Genomic DNA, 13,857 nt, shown 5'->3' with positions numbered 1-13,857 from the left:
TTTTTTTTTCCTTAGAATTGAACAATGCGATTTTAAAATTAGGGGTGCCTGGGTGGCTTAGTCGGTTGAGCGTCTGACTTCAGCTCAGGTCATGATCGTGAGTTCGAGCCCCACGTCGGGCTCTGTGCTGACAGCTCAGAGCCTGGAGCCTGCTTCCGCTTCTGTGTCCCCCTCTCTCTCTGCCCCTAACCCACTCACATTCTGTCTCTGCCTCTCTCAAAAATAAATAAACATTAAAAAAAATTTCTTTTTAAAAATAAAATATTTCTCTCTGAAATATTTTTAAGGATGGCCTGCAGATTTTAGCAGTTAAAAGTTCACTGGACGGAAAAAAAATCCCCTAAAAGTTTCAGTACCCTATTATTTAAGCCTTAGTATTTCCCCCCGTATGTTCGACATTATAACGGTGTTTCAGTTAAAGACTCATTTAAGCATGAAGACAGCAGGGGTTGGAGTATTCTGATCCCTAGTGAGCAGATGAGTCTCTTGTCCAGACGGGGGCTTGTGACCACAGCGTTTCTCCACTCCGTCACAGCACACTCTCAGCTGACATCCACCTGGAGTATAAAGGTGGTGGCATTTTGGGAGAGAAAGAGTCTCTCCACACATACCCACTGATGATACAGAGGAGAGGTCACTCTCCTAACATGTCTAATATCAAATAATCTGTCCTATTAGGTCCCCAGGTATTCTCATATTAATCAGTCCTCATATTAGTCCCTGTTTTGGGGTAGGAAATCTGCTCACCGGGTATGGAGATAATAAAGAAGAAATGGAGTCTTTTTTTTACTGAAGGAAGTGCAATGCAGCTTGTTTCTTTAACCCAGCTCTTCAGAAATCCGATCCAAATGAACCCTAGGCCAGCTCAGCCCAGGAAAAAGTGAGGGTATGAGCTTGAGAGTATGGGGAAGAACATGCCAAAAATGGGAGCCACCAGGCGACAGATGAGGAAACTAGGAAACTAGGACTCAGAGAGGTTTAGGAGCTGGCCCAGGTCTCTCAGCTGGCCCAGGACAGGGTTGGTGTCCGGACAAGGGCAGCCAGCTCCAAAGCCTGCACTATTGGCCACAATTCCACCCTCCTCCAGACCCGGTCAGGGGATTGTGGGGCCATGACTGCTAAAGACGGGAACCCACTGCTCTCGGCTGCACCACCCTGCTTCCCTGTCTCCTGTATTTCAGCCTGAAACAGCAGCCACCTGAATCTCAGCAGGCAATAATCCCCCCCCAGGCTCAGAACACCCCCCCATACCCCCCCCCAGAACTCGCCTCACAGGTGCTTTCAGTGGTCAAGCTACTCTTTGCCTCCTGGGTGAGCTCACCTGGAATTTAGATGTTGGAACCAATTAAATCAGTTTCCTTTTGAGTTTTTCTCTCTTCTGTCATGCTAGAATATGGCCCATTATATTCCGTTCTTACACTACAACACCGTCTCATTTCCCTCTCAGTCTATACAATGTGCCTCCGTAACCACCACCCACACACGGCTCAAGAGCCCACGAAATGTGGTTTGTCCAGAATGAGATGTGTTGTGAGCGCAAAATGCTCACCAGACACTGAAGGCTTAATACGAAAAAGGGAACGTAAAATCCCTCGGTAATATTCTTGATATTGACTACATGTGGAAATGAAAACATCGTGGCTGTATTAGGTGACAGAAAACATATCATCAAAATCAATTTCATCTGCTTTGTATCGTGTTTCTAACTGACAGCACTGCCCCCAGCCTGTCCTTCCAAGATACCCATGTACCGTCTTGCTCAAAAGCCACATCTGTGAGCTCACCATTCTCAAAAGCCACACGTTCTTGTTAGAGGAGGTATCTCAAAACTACAGCATGCTCTGGGGAATAAGGTTTTCACTAGAGCTATTTAAGACTCTCTTTAAGAGTCTCTTAAAACTTATTCTCCAAAGTCTGATTCAAGGTAGTTCTACACCCTATTGATTATTTCGTTAGGAATTTCTTTATCATCCCTATTTTCCAGTTATTCAGTTCATAGTTGAAAAACTCACTTATGATTAGTTTCTTATGAATCTGATTTTCTCATTATTTTCTGAATGTGTATGTAACACATCATTTTTTTCCCTAGTTCTTAACTGTTACAGGGGGAAAATGTTCATGAAGCTACACAGCAGTGAGCCGGGTGGAAATTCAGACACTAGTCACAACAGACATTTTGGGGAACACTACGAAAAGGAAGTGAAGGCCATTAGGACCCAAAATGGGCCTGAGAACAAGTCTATCAAAATAATTTAGCTTCCTCAGATGGATACCTGGTTGACAGAAGAGATATCTCAAGGTCACAAAGGGTAGACCTTAGAATTAGGTGTTCCCAGCTGGGGGCAGAGAGCAGACATGAACTTATTTCAGGGACTCTGGGCAAGAGGTCTCTTACTTCTACTGGTTTTCATTGGAGCCCCACAGGCACGAGCAGCAGCTGAGAAGGAAAAGACCACAGGGCACAAGGGCAAGAGATTTAAAAAAAAGAAAAAGGACAAAAAAAAAAAAAAAGAAGAAGAAGAAGAAGAAGAAGAAAGAAAGAAGTCAAAGGAGAAGATCCTGTGCCCGTAAAGTAATTGGAAGACATTTTCCTTTGAGGCTGGTGGCAGGCACTCAAAGCTATCTCCAAAGAACTACTAAAATATTTTCCAGCACTTTCCTGGGGTTGGTCTCGCTATCTTATGCTTCGTATTCAGACCTCAACTTGTCCGAGCAAATGGAAAGTAGTATCCTGGTTTCACTTTAGTCCTGAGACGGATGGTTTGATTTGCAACTGCAGAATCTAAGAGGCTATAGCCTCCTGTAAAAGCTTGAAAAAGCTTTCTGCACTTAAGAAACGTGAGAGGAAATCAGAAGATGGAAAAGTCATGCAAATGAGCACTCGTGGACGCAGGCAAACTTTCTGCTTTCAAGCAGAGAAACCAAAACCTACCCCGAAAGCCCGTTTTTATTCCAGAAAAGTCAGAGTGCTCAAGAGGCGATGAGACACATTCTTAGATCTCGTTCTTAAAAGGTGGTTCCAACGGTCTTTTAAAATTTCTCAGAGGCCCATCAAAATTAAACCAAAAACTTAGTCACAAGTGCAAGTTGAGATCCTGTTTTTTTTAAAAAAAGACATTCTTGTGACAATTAGGGAAATCTGAATAAGGGCAGAAGTTAGGTGATATTATAAGATTATTGTTAATTTTCACAAATACTATATTATTAATACTATGCAAAAGTACTTGGGAGTGAAGTGTGGGTGTATAGACAGAGTATAACTACAACAAAATGTTAATAAACACGTAAATAAATCCCCATTCTGAATTCTACAATCCCAGAGGAGGTTTCCCCAAGCCCCCTTTGTAGATGGTGACGTTGAAAGCAATCTTCCGTGATTGGTAACTGTGCCGTCCTATATAATTTCACAGGCCTTGGCAAAATTACAGCGGACAATGTGTACACGTCACATATAAGAGATCATCTATGGGGCTGCCTGGCTGGCTCAGTGCGAGAGTGTGCGACTCTTGATCTCAGGATCACTGAGTTTGAGCCCCGTGCTGGCTGTAGAGATTACTAAAACAATAAACAGAGAAAGAGAGGGAGACAGAGATTATGTATGCTCTTCATGTTTTCATAAGTGTGGCTTATCTAGTCTTGTGTTGGGAAGGCATGGATTTTGAGTCAAATGGACCTGGATTCTGGCACGCGCTCACTCCTTGCCTGTGTGAACTTGGTCAAAGTACTTAACCTACCTAACCTTTGTTCTCCTCTTTAACAGTCTCTACCTAAAAAAAAAAAAAAAAAAAAAAAAAAAACCTGGTGTGACAGTTCAATGAAAACAAAAGTCTAAAACTGCTAAGCACAGAACCTGGCGCAGAGCACCTACTCAATCCGTGACAGCTACTATTACCACAATGGGCCCCGTTTTCCCGCAGGAATACACAGCGTTACTTTCACTCAAATTGTCTTCTTCCTAAGTAAGAACACACAGACTCTTTGAACCTTGATTGCAGCAAAAAACATGAAGAAGTCTCACATAATAATGCAAGATAACTTTATAACTTAAAATGGAGACATGCTTGACAAACCGGTAGCATCTAATGTCCAGATTTGCCACTGTTGTTAAAAACAACATGAAAATACATCAATGAAAGGAACTTTTAAAGAAGCAGTTTACAACTTGGTTCCTATACAAGGAAAGAAACTCGAGCTGGGGAGATGGCTGGCAAGATAAAGGAACCATAAAATGTCCACAGCAGCAGAATAAGGCAGGTTCTGCTAAAAGAAAAAAACAAAACAAAACAAAACAAAACAAACCTCACAAAAAACAACTAAGACAGCAGGTTCTTACTGAGCTTTGCTACCTGCCCAGCACTACCAAGGCCCTGTCCACATGTTACCCTGATGATGCAACCCAGCACCCAATCCTGCTGGCTCTACCTTCCAAACACATCCCCCTATCTCCCATTCAGTCCCCTTCTCTTGCAATCATTTCTTACCAGCACTGTTCCTACAGCCTCCCCAACTGATTTCCCGGCTTCTCCTTTGCCCCTCTATAGATTGTTCTCCATGAAGCAGCCAGAGTAATTCATTGAAACACTCCACCATTGTAATTTCGCTCCTGTCCAAAATCCTCTAAAACTTCCTATTTTGCTGGGAGTAAAAAAAAGTCACAGCCTTTAACGGGGCCCATAAAACCATCTCCAGGACTTGGCCCTGATTATGTTTACAAGTTCATTTCCTACTACTTTCTCGTACAGTGGTCTCCTTGAAGTTCCTTAAATGCCTGAAGCTTATCTCAGGGTTTTTGCTGCCAGCCCCCCTGCCTGGAATACCACTCCCCCGAACAATTAAGGAGACCCTCCCCTGACTACACCGTATAAAACAGTAACCACTAGAAAGTAGAGTGGCTGAATGAAATATCACACATTCAGCCCATGGAGTACTATACAACTATAAAAAGACAATAAGAATGATCTCTGTGAACTGATATGGAAAGATTATCCAGACATGTGGTTAAGAGACAAAAATAAGGAGCGGAAGAGTACATAAAGTAGTACTATGGTTGCATATCTGTATCTATAAAAAGAAACAAGAAAGGTAAAACAGAAACAAACAGTATCTGCTATAACAGCTGGAGAAGGTGGGAATAGGATTTTCTCTGAGCTTATCTTTTTACATGGTTTGATTGGAACCATGTTAATATTTTACGTATTTAAAAATTAAATCAAGGGAGGGGAACCCTAAAATTGAATAGAAACAAAACAAATTGGGGCAGCTGGGTGACTCAGTCAGTGGAGTGTTTGGCTCTTGATTTTGGCTCAGGTCATGATCTGACTAGCCCACGTCGGGCTCTGCGCTGACAGTAGGGAGCCTGCTTGGGATTCTCTCTCCCTCTCTCTCTGCCCCTCCCTCGCTCATGCTCAATCACTCTCTCTCGAAATAAATAATTTTTTTTTAAAGTTTAAAAAAATTCAACTATATACTGAGTTGATAGCATAACCACACAGAAGGAAAAAATAACTTTAAAATACAGTTTTCTGTACATATTCAGTGGGCTATATGGAAGAATAAACAGAACTATAAATAAACCTTGAACTGTATTTAATAAAGTTCGTGCTTGGTAGTGGTACTGGTATAGCAATTAGGAAACTATTTTGTGTTTAATGTATATTAGGAAAATATACTGATTCTATAAAGAACAGAGTTCTCACTGTGGCAAAAGGAGGTACAAATAGGGAAAGGAGGAAACGATGAACCAAATGGTTACATTAGGCTTCGTGGTAAAAGGATAAACTCATAACTTCGTGAAAACTCTATTTCCCTAGTTCTGAGAACGGATAGAGCCTAGAAACCATGACTCCATTAGCCTTCAGCACACCTAGCACCCCAAAAATACTGATTTCTAAATTCCGTCTCCCACTCAGAGGAACAGGAGAATCTACTGATTACAAGCACAGGCCGAAAAGGTACAAAATGAGTCCAGAACATCTTTCCGTGCCAGAAAGTAGGAGATGCTCAAAAAATGATGGAAACATGGCAAAGAACACTGAGGTACACAGAGGTTCCCATCTGCCAAATTCTGGGTCACTGGGCATCAAAATAGATAATAACAAGAATGCTATCTTAAAAAATATCCAGGAGTCTATACTTATACTAAAAAAATACAATGAAAAAGCTCTTCATTACTGAAGAATGTCAATGGTGTATCAAGAAAATTAGGGAGAGACAATTGCCATCTACAAATATTTTAAGGGACCTGGGGAAGAATCACCACTGGATGCTGAAACATCGGGTGAGAGATTGTTGCAGGACAGTCACACAATCTCAAGGTGTCACTTGATAAATCATGTATTATTTATTTACAAAGGGCAACAGGTGCCTCTGCGAAGGAGAAATCTGGTTGGATCACCTTCACAAAACAACCAAAGGTCTCCAATAATGGGACAAATGGACTGCATCTGCTCCCTAATGAGATGCACGGAGGACACAACACACCTGTGAAACATTCCTGACTCTGATTCCAGAATCTAACACTCCAGAATCTAATCATGAGAAAACAGATGAGCCAAATCGAGGGACATTCTAGAAAACTGGCCCAGACCTTTCAAAAGTGGTGATGTCATAAAGTACACCCCCCCAAAAAAAAGAGTTGGCAAGTTTTAGATGAAAAGGGATTAGGGGCACCCAGGTGGCTCAGTCAGTTAAGCTTCTGACTCTTGATTTCAGCTCAAGCCATGATGTCATGGTTCGCGTGATCGAGCCCCATGTGGGGCTCTGCACTGACTGCTAGGAGCCTGCTAGGGATTCTCTCTCCCCCTCTCTCTGCCCCTCACCCCTCCTACTCTCTCTCTCTCTCTTTCAAAACAAAAAAATAAACATTAAAAAATAAAAAATAAATAAAGGGGATTAAACAGGCATGACTACCAAATGCAGAATGTGCTCCAGGATTGGCTTCTGGACTCTACCAGAAAACAGTATCATATCGATGGTGTATTTCCTGACTGTGATCATGGTTCCATGGCTTACTGGAGACATATTGTTCTTTGAAAACATATGTTCACATATTAGGGGTAAGGTGTCATGAGATATGCAACTCTCCTCTTGCACTGCTGGTGGGAATGCAAACTGGTGCAGCTGCTCTGGAAAACAGTTTGGAGGTTCACCAAAAAATTAAAAATAGATCTACCCTATGACCCAGCAATAGCACTGCTAGGAATTTACCCAAGGGATACAGGAGTGCTGATTCATAGGGGCACATATACCCCAATGTTTATAGGAGTGCTTTCAACAATAGCCAAATTATGGAAAGAGCCTAAGTGTCCATCAACTGACAAATGGATAAAGAAGATGTGGTTTATATATTCAATGGAATACTACTTGGCAATGAGGAAGAATGAAATCTCGCCATTTGCAGCAACACGGATGGAACTGGAGGATATTGTGTAAGTGGGATAAGTCAGGCAGAGAAAGACAGATATTGTATGTTTTCACTCATATGTGGATCTTGAGAAACTTAACAGAAGACCACGGGGGAGGCGAAGGGGGAAAAAAGTTACAGAGAGGGAGGGGGCAAACCATATGAGACTCTTAAATACTGAGAACAAACTATGGCTAGATGGGGTGGGGGGAGGAGGGAAAGTGAGTGATGGCCAGGGAGGAGGGCACTTGTTGGGATGAGCACTGGGTGTTGTATGGAAACCAATTTGACAATAAATTATATTTTTAAAAAAAGATCTGCAACTCTCAAAGGTTTACACAAAAAAATTAAGTGTACATGTATATGAACAGAGAGAAGTAAACCAAAGGTGTCAAGATGTTAATAACTGGTGATTCCAGAAGAAAACTGTATAAGGGTTCATTATGCTATTTTCTGCAACTATTCTACAGATTTGCAATGTTCCAAAGTTTTAAAGAATTAAAAAGAAATATTACCACACTCACTCTCCTTTTCTCTGCATTACTAATCTCTGATTCCTCAGTGTTTACTTTACCACCACTCAATGTCTACATATTTACTCATTTATTCCCCCATTATAACGTAAGCTTCACAAAGGCAGGGAAGTCTGTTCTTTGTTGCAACCCCACTCTCTTGTACGGTGCCCAACACATAGTTGACACTCAGTAAGAATTTGTTCAGTGACTGACGTTCACAATCATTCTATGAAGCACACACTATTATTATCCTTCCTCACCAGTGAGTGGTCTCTCTCTTCCAAGGCAAGTGGTCTCTGTCTTCCATGCCCAGCGAGGCATGGAAAAGTTAGGTAATGTACAGAAGTTACAACTCGGGTGAGGGGCAGGGCCAGGGTGGGAAGCCAAGCATCTGACTGGAGAGCTGATGCTCTTTTATTAATTTAATGTTTATTATTTTTGAGAGAGAGAGAGACAAAGAGAGAGAGAGAGCAAGTGAAGAAGGGAGAGAGAGGGGGACAGAGGATCTGAAGCAGGCTCTGAGCTGACAGCAGAGAGCCCAATGTGGGCTCGAACTCACGAACTATAAAATCATGACCTGAGCTGCAGTCTGATGCTTGACCGACTGAGCCATCCAGGCGTCCCAGAGCTGATGCTCTTAATCACTGGTGGGCTGCTTCCCAATGAGTCAGATTCTGCCTGTTTGCGTGTCTCCTGGTTTCCACGGCCACCAGCATAGGAAAGCCTCAAAGCTCCTGGGGTCCTGTGATAGCACCTGCCCTGGCCTCCCTGCCTCCGATTCCTCCCGGTTACACCCCTTCCTCTGCACGGAGGCCAGATTATCCCTCCTAAGCACAGGGTTCCGATTCTGCCAGGCCCAGAAAGAGTTCTCCTTCGCCTGCCAAGTTGTCTTTGTCACCTCTTGGAATCCTCTGCCACATCACCGCGTGTCCACACACCACATATCCCAGTTGGCTAGGTTCACATACCCTCCCTACCCTGAAGTCTTTGCTTCACAAGAGATACCTGACTTCACGACAGTCTTCTCTCCCTCTGTATGCCCACAGCACCTTATGCTCACAGGCCTGTCTTACATTTACTTCTGTACCTTGCAATGCAGGCGCTTTTGAGGTCTCTCAACCCCTCCCCGCAAGCTGTACTCCACAGATATGGGTACCCCACAGGCACTCAGTGGCTGGAAGATTGATGTGTAGTTTGGGCCAAGGGGCCTCCAACGGGAAACCCTCCCGTTAAGGAAAAGTAGTTAAGGGTTTATAAACATGTTCCGGGGGTTTGGCCAGGACCGTGTGTGTTAGGGGTTTACTGAAAGTGGGAGGTTGGGGGCGCCTGGGTGGCTCAGTCGGTTAAGTGGCCGACTTCGGCTCAGGTCATGATCTCGCGGTCCGTGAGTTCCAGCCCCGCGTCGGGCTCTCTGCTGACAGCTCAGAGCCTGGAGCCTGTTTCGGATTCTGTGTCTCCCTCTCTCTGACCCTCCCCCGTTCATGCTCTGTCTCTCTCTGTCTCAAAAATAAATAAACGTTAAAAAAAATTAAAAAAAAAAAAAAAGAAAGAAAGTGGGGAGGTAACAGCAGAGCCATTTATTTCATGGGGCTGTTAATCCGGCTGAAGAAGTGGGAAAGGGATGAAGGCAGTTCCCTTAGAGTTTCAAAGGGCAGGAAAGAGCACCGGCCGCCCTACTTAGGAATCCCGGAGTGAGGCCATCGCCCACTCAGACGCTCCCCTCGGCCAGTCCCCGTCCCAGGTCCCCCGCCGGCAGCAGTGCCAGTCAAACGCGCGGTGTCGGAGGAGAGAGGGCAAGGGGGCAAGGGGCGGCGAGGGCGGGGGCGCCAGGCGGCCGAGCGAGCTCGCGCGCCCCCTCCCCGCGCGGCGGACCAGCCGACTCCTCGGGCAGGTGGAGCCCGCTGCCCAGCCCCGTCCTCAAAGGGCTCCCAGGCAGCGGAAGCAGTGAAAGGGCAGACCAAGTTGGCGGCGGCGAAGTACCCGGGGGAGGGGAAGCCGCTAGCAGTCCCTGGAACTTAGAAAAGGCACACCCTTCCGGAGAAACAGTGAGTCGTGAGGTGACACGACTTGGGGCGGGGGGTGGGGTGGGGGGGTGGGGAGGGAGTTCCGAGGGGTCTTAGAGGAAACTACGCCGGAGAGGTGAGCGAGCTGGAGTCCGGTCCCTCTTCCCAACCGGGATTCCGGTGCCTAAGGTCAAAGTTACTTCCTGACTACCCACGAGAGACTCGCTGACGACGGGACAAGTCTCTCCGCGGGCAGCGTTTCCCCCGCCACCCCCCCCCCGCTCCCCGACCCAAGTTGCAGCCTCCTCGGGCGCCGCCCGTCCACTCGGCGCCGGAACCCCGGGGTCCCCGGACATCTCCGGCACCGCCCAGTCCCCGCCGGGTCCCGGGGGCGGCCTCCACTCACCCAAATGGAGCACCAGACAGGCCACACCGAGAATCCCCGCGGCCAAGAGCCCGTCTCTCCCCGCGTGCATGGCTCGTCCGGCCAGCCTCTATGCCCGGACTGGGCCAGCGTGGGCTGCAAGTTCCAGGGCAGCTCCGCCTGGCGCCGCGCGCAGGCCCGGTCCCGTCCTCCGTCGGTCCCGCGCCACCCTCGCTACCCTCGCTGGCTCCGCCCCACCCTCGCTGGCCCCTCCCTGCCGCTTCGCTGGCCCCGCCCCACCCTAGCTGGCCCCGCCCTACCCCGCCTTCTCCCTTGCTAGTCCCGCCCCGTCCCGCCCCCTCGCTAGCCCTGCCCCACCCACATGCTCCGCCCCGCGCTCGGCTGGCTCCCCCTTCCAACTCTGGAGCTTCCTTCCCGGTCGGGTCCGGCGCAGCCGCGCGCCGCCCCCGCACCCTGCATCTGCTCCAGACGCCATCCTGCCTCCCCCCGGTCCCCAAAGTCGTTCTGCCGCCTCCCCATCTGCTCTGTGGAGCTGTCCCTTCACGGTGGCTTGCGTCTTTAAAACCAAGCTTGTGTTGGTTCCTCCTCCTCCTGCAGCACTTTTGCTGGACGTTTGGGACGAGACGGAGGCCTGTGTCCACAAGTGGGGGGAGGGGGAGCTGCGCCCCGCTCGGCCGGCCTCTGCGGTGACTGGAGGACTCTCCCAGAGGACTGGGAGGCTCCCAGGCCCTTCATTCCTTCAGCGCTTTCCAACAGCAGATCGCGGGGCTCGCCTTTCCTGCGGGTCACTGTCCGCGCACATTAAAAGGAAACATTTTGGACCCCTGCTAGGATGTGCGGGATTACCTGGTCCCGCCGATCTCGTTCGAGGTCGAGCCACCTTTTCCTGAAGGCTGCCCCCGACGCCCAGCACTCCCTTCCTCCGGAGCTGGGACTTCCAGCCTTGGGTTTCTCCCTTCTCAGTTTCCTCTGTGTTTTCCTCTCTACCTCCATCTCAACTGTGGACTTTCCCTTAGGCTGAGGAGTCCGGTGTGGTGGATCCCCTCACTGTGTGACCTCCCCCAAAACCTCCCGCCCAGGCTGCAGCAGTCATCTGGAACACTCCACCCTAGTGATTAGTCTTCTTGATTGGCTTGCCCTCTCTGCTGCCTGTCTGACCCCAGACCAAACTACTCTGCTCCCAGAACCAGCTCGTCACGATGGTCTCCCTGTCTGCACAGGAATTGCCTCTGTCCAGTGATGGGAGTCAGGGGAACTCTAAGTTCCACGGGACCTGGAAGCTCTCCCCATGAACAGGACTCCCTCCTGTCCTAGTAAACACTAACATGTCACTTGTGAAACTAAGCGGAAGTGTGCTTTCTTGCTGATGTCATCTCTAACATCAAGTGAGGATCCCAAAACCACTCAAAACACTTGAACCGTAAGAATTCCTTAGTTCTTAAATCAGCCATAACATCTTAAAAGCTATCTCTATCGGTGAAGTTTCTGGGACCAATGTCACGTACCATGAAGCATGCTAGCTTAAGACACCCCCTACTATGTGTAGATACTGGGAACGTGAGGCAGGGGCAGCGAACAGCACAAAACGTGAGGAAATCAAGTTTCTGCTCTGCCCCTGGCTGGTAGGAACTCAGACCAACCGGGAAAGTTAGGATAGGGTCAAACTTTTAGACACTGGAGAGCCCCTGAGAGTTTTTGAACCAAGAAGTGATCCTAGCAAACATCTGCTGAGCACTAAGCCAGGCCCTGTGTTAGTTAAGTGCATTACCTGAAATAATTTTATCTTCTTGCTGTCCCTAGTTTCACAGAGGAGGAAACGGAGGCTCAGAGAAGGTAAACGACTTGTCCAAGGACACACAGTAAGGGGCAGGACTGGGAGTCCAACTAACGTGAAATCCAAATTGCCACTCTCTCCCTTTGGCAGGAGAGCGGGTGCAACTTTGGGATAGGCAGCTGTGCCGTTGCTGGGACTGGCCAGCAGGAGCCGCCAACCCTCTACTGCCCAGTCACCTGGGGCTGGGAAGTATGCTTCAGGTCATGGTCTCCAGCCTTTGGGTGAGATAGGATTCTTTGGGTCTTCTTTGGCTGGACGCTCCTCTGACCAAGACTGACAATCAGTGTCAGGTCTTTTATTAAGAGAAATACTGTGCTTCTCTCTCTGCCCCTCCCCTGTTCATGCTCTGTCTCTCTCTGTCCCCAAAATAAATAAAAAACGTTGAAAAAAAAATAAAAAAAGGGGCGCCTGGGTGGCGCAGTCGGTTAAGCGTCCGACTTCAGCCAGGTCACGATCTCGCGGTCCGTGGGTTCGAGCCCCGCGTCGGGCTCTGGGCTGATGGCTCAGAGCCTGGAGCCTGTTTCCGATTCTGTGTCTCCCTCTCTCTCTGCCCCTCCCCCGTTCATGCTCTGTCTCTCTCTGTCCCAAAAATAAATAAAAAACGTTGAAAAAAAAATAAGAGAAATGCTGTGCTTCTGTCAAGCATTTTTAGAAGAGCTTATATGCATGGCCTAGCCGACTTCATGAATCAAAAGTGGCTCAGAAAGGTGGACCTGGATTACGCAACGAGCCAAAAAGGCTCTATTCATATACTGAGGACTCGCCATCAAAAGGAGAGTAGATATATTTTTCGTCCCATGGCCAGTATTGAGAGGTCCAGTTTTATCAGCTTGTCAGTGTAGATAATCATGAACTAGGGGTAAGAAAGGGGGCCTCATTTCAGCCTGTTCATGTGGCATGGGGTGGCTGCTCTTCCAAGCATGTCCCTCTCTGGTACCCTGGCTCTAGTTCTGGCCAACCTTGTAACTACCCCCACCCCCCACCCCCAAGGAAGCTTAGACATTCCAGAATGCACTGAGCACAACACTACCCCTAAATCCCACATACATGGAAATTGTCTCTGCCTCTTGCTTCGGAAGTGTCCGTTCACTTCACTTACATAAACACTGGGCAGATTTGCACCCAAGGCGTAGAGGGGCAGTCTTCTTCCCTTTTTAAAATGTTCCCTGGCAGAAAGAGAGCATTTGGGAAAAAAATTAGGCAAAAGTAATATGCAAGGCTTAACATGGAGCCATTCTGGATACCCAAGGGATAAACAATCACATTTCAAGTCCCAGCCAGGCCAGCAGCTGCAAGAAGTTGATAAGGATGCTGCAGATAGGGCTGCGGAGCTGGGGGAAACACACATTAAAGCCTCTGAAAGGTTTGATTTTTAAAAAGAAGAAAAAGAAAAGGAAGCGCCTCCCTCTGCTTTTTACCGTCCCTCTAGTTGCTTTTGCATATTCTGTGCCATTTAAAGAATTACAGATGGGTTCTGCCTAATGCTGTATGGCTGCTGTGGCTTTAATCATTCTGTCATTCTCACTTTGCAGAAGGGCTGAACTCCCCCCCCCCCCCCGGGCCCCACAAACATCCCAGCATTCCAGGTGTGCAGGGCACAGAGGCTGGTGTGCTGGTGCCGCTCTGTCCTCCATCCTGGAAAATGCTTGCTGACGATTTCCCGGGTCAGGACAGCAGCACATCGTTTGGGAGAGATGGTGTGGTCTTGCTGCAGAGGC

The 13,857-nt window shown here is 47.6% G+C and overlaps 1 protein-coding gene and 1 long non-coding RNA gene across 3 annotated transcripts in view; one reads left to right on the top strand and one right to left on the bottom strand.

Annotated features, from left to right (window-relative positions):
* Nucleotides 1-10,514, bottom strand: part of CD58 (CD58 molecule) — a 40,278-nt gene extending 29,764 nt beyond the window's left edge. The window contains exon 1 of one of the 2 annotated variants that reach the window (XM_047082768.1): nucleotides 10,327-10,514. In XM_047082768.1, the coding sequence (XP_046938724.1) occupies nucleotides 10,327-10,396 (70 nt within the window). In that variant the 5' untranslated portion in view covers nucleotides 10,397-10,514. The remainder of the gene's footprint in view (nucleotides 1-10,326) is intronic. The other variant, XM_047082766.1, reaches the window with a different exon arrangement.
* A 686-nt stretch (nucleotides 10,515-11,200) lies between these two features.
* Nucleotides 11,201-12,496, top strand: LOC124514647 (uncharacterized). Its single transcript, XR_006962645.1, has 3 exons — nucleotides 11,201-11,725; nucleotides 12,106-12,138; nucleotides 12,230-12,496. It is a non-coding gene; the product is annotated as an uncharacterized LOC124514647 (long non-coding RNA).
* The last annotated feature ends 1,361 nt before the right edge of the window (nucleotides 12,497-13,857 follow it).

This window comes from Lynx rufus, unplaced genomic scaffold, assembly GCF_022079265.1.
Source record: "Lynx rufus isolate CCGP_SWC_20201006 ecotype Redwood Valley unplaced genomic scaffold, mLynRuf1.p SCAF_2, whole genome shotgun sequence".
NCBI lineage: Eukaryota > Metazoa > Chordata > Mammalia > Carnivora > Felidae > Lynx > Lynx rufus.
This window is presented reverse-complemented; position numbering and strand designations above follow the sequence as displayed.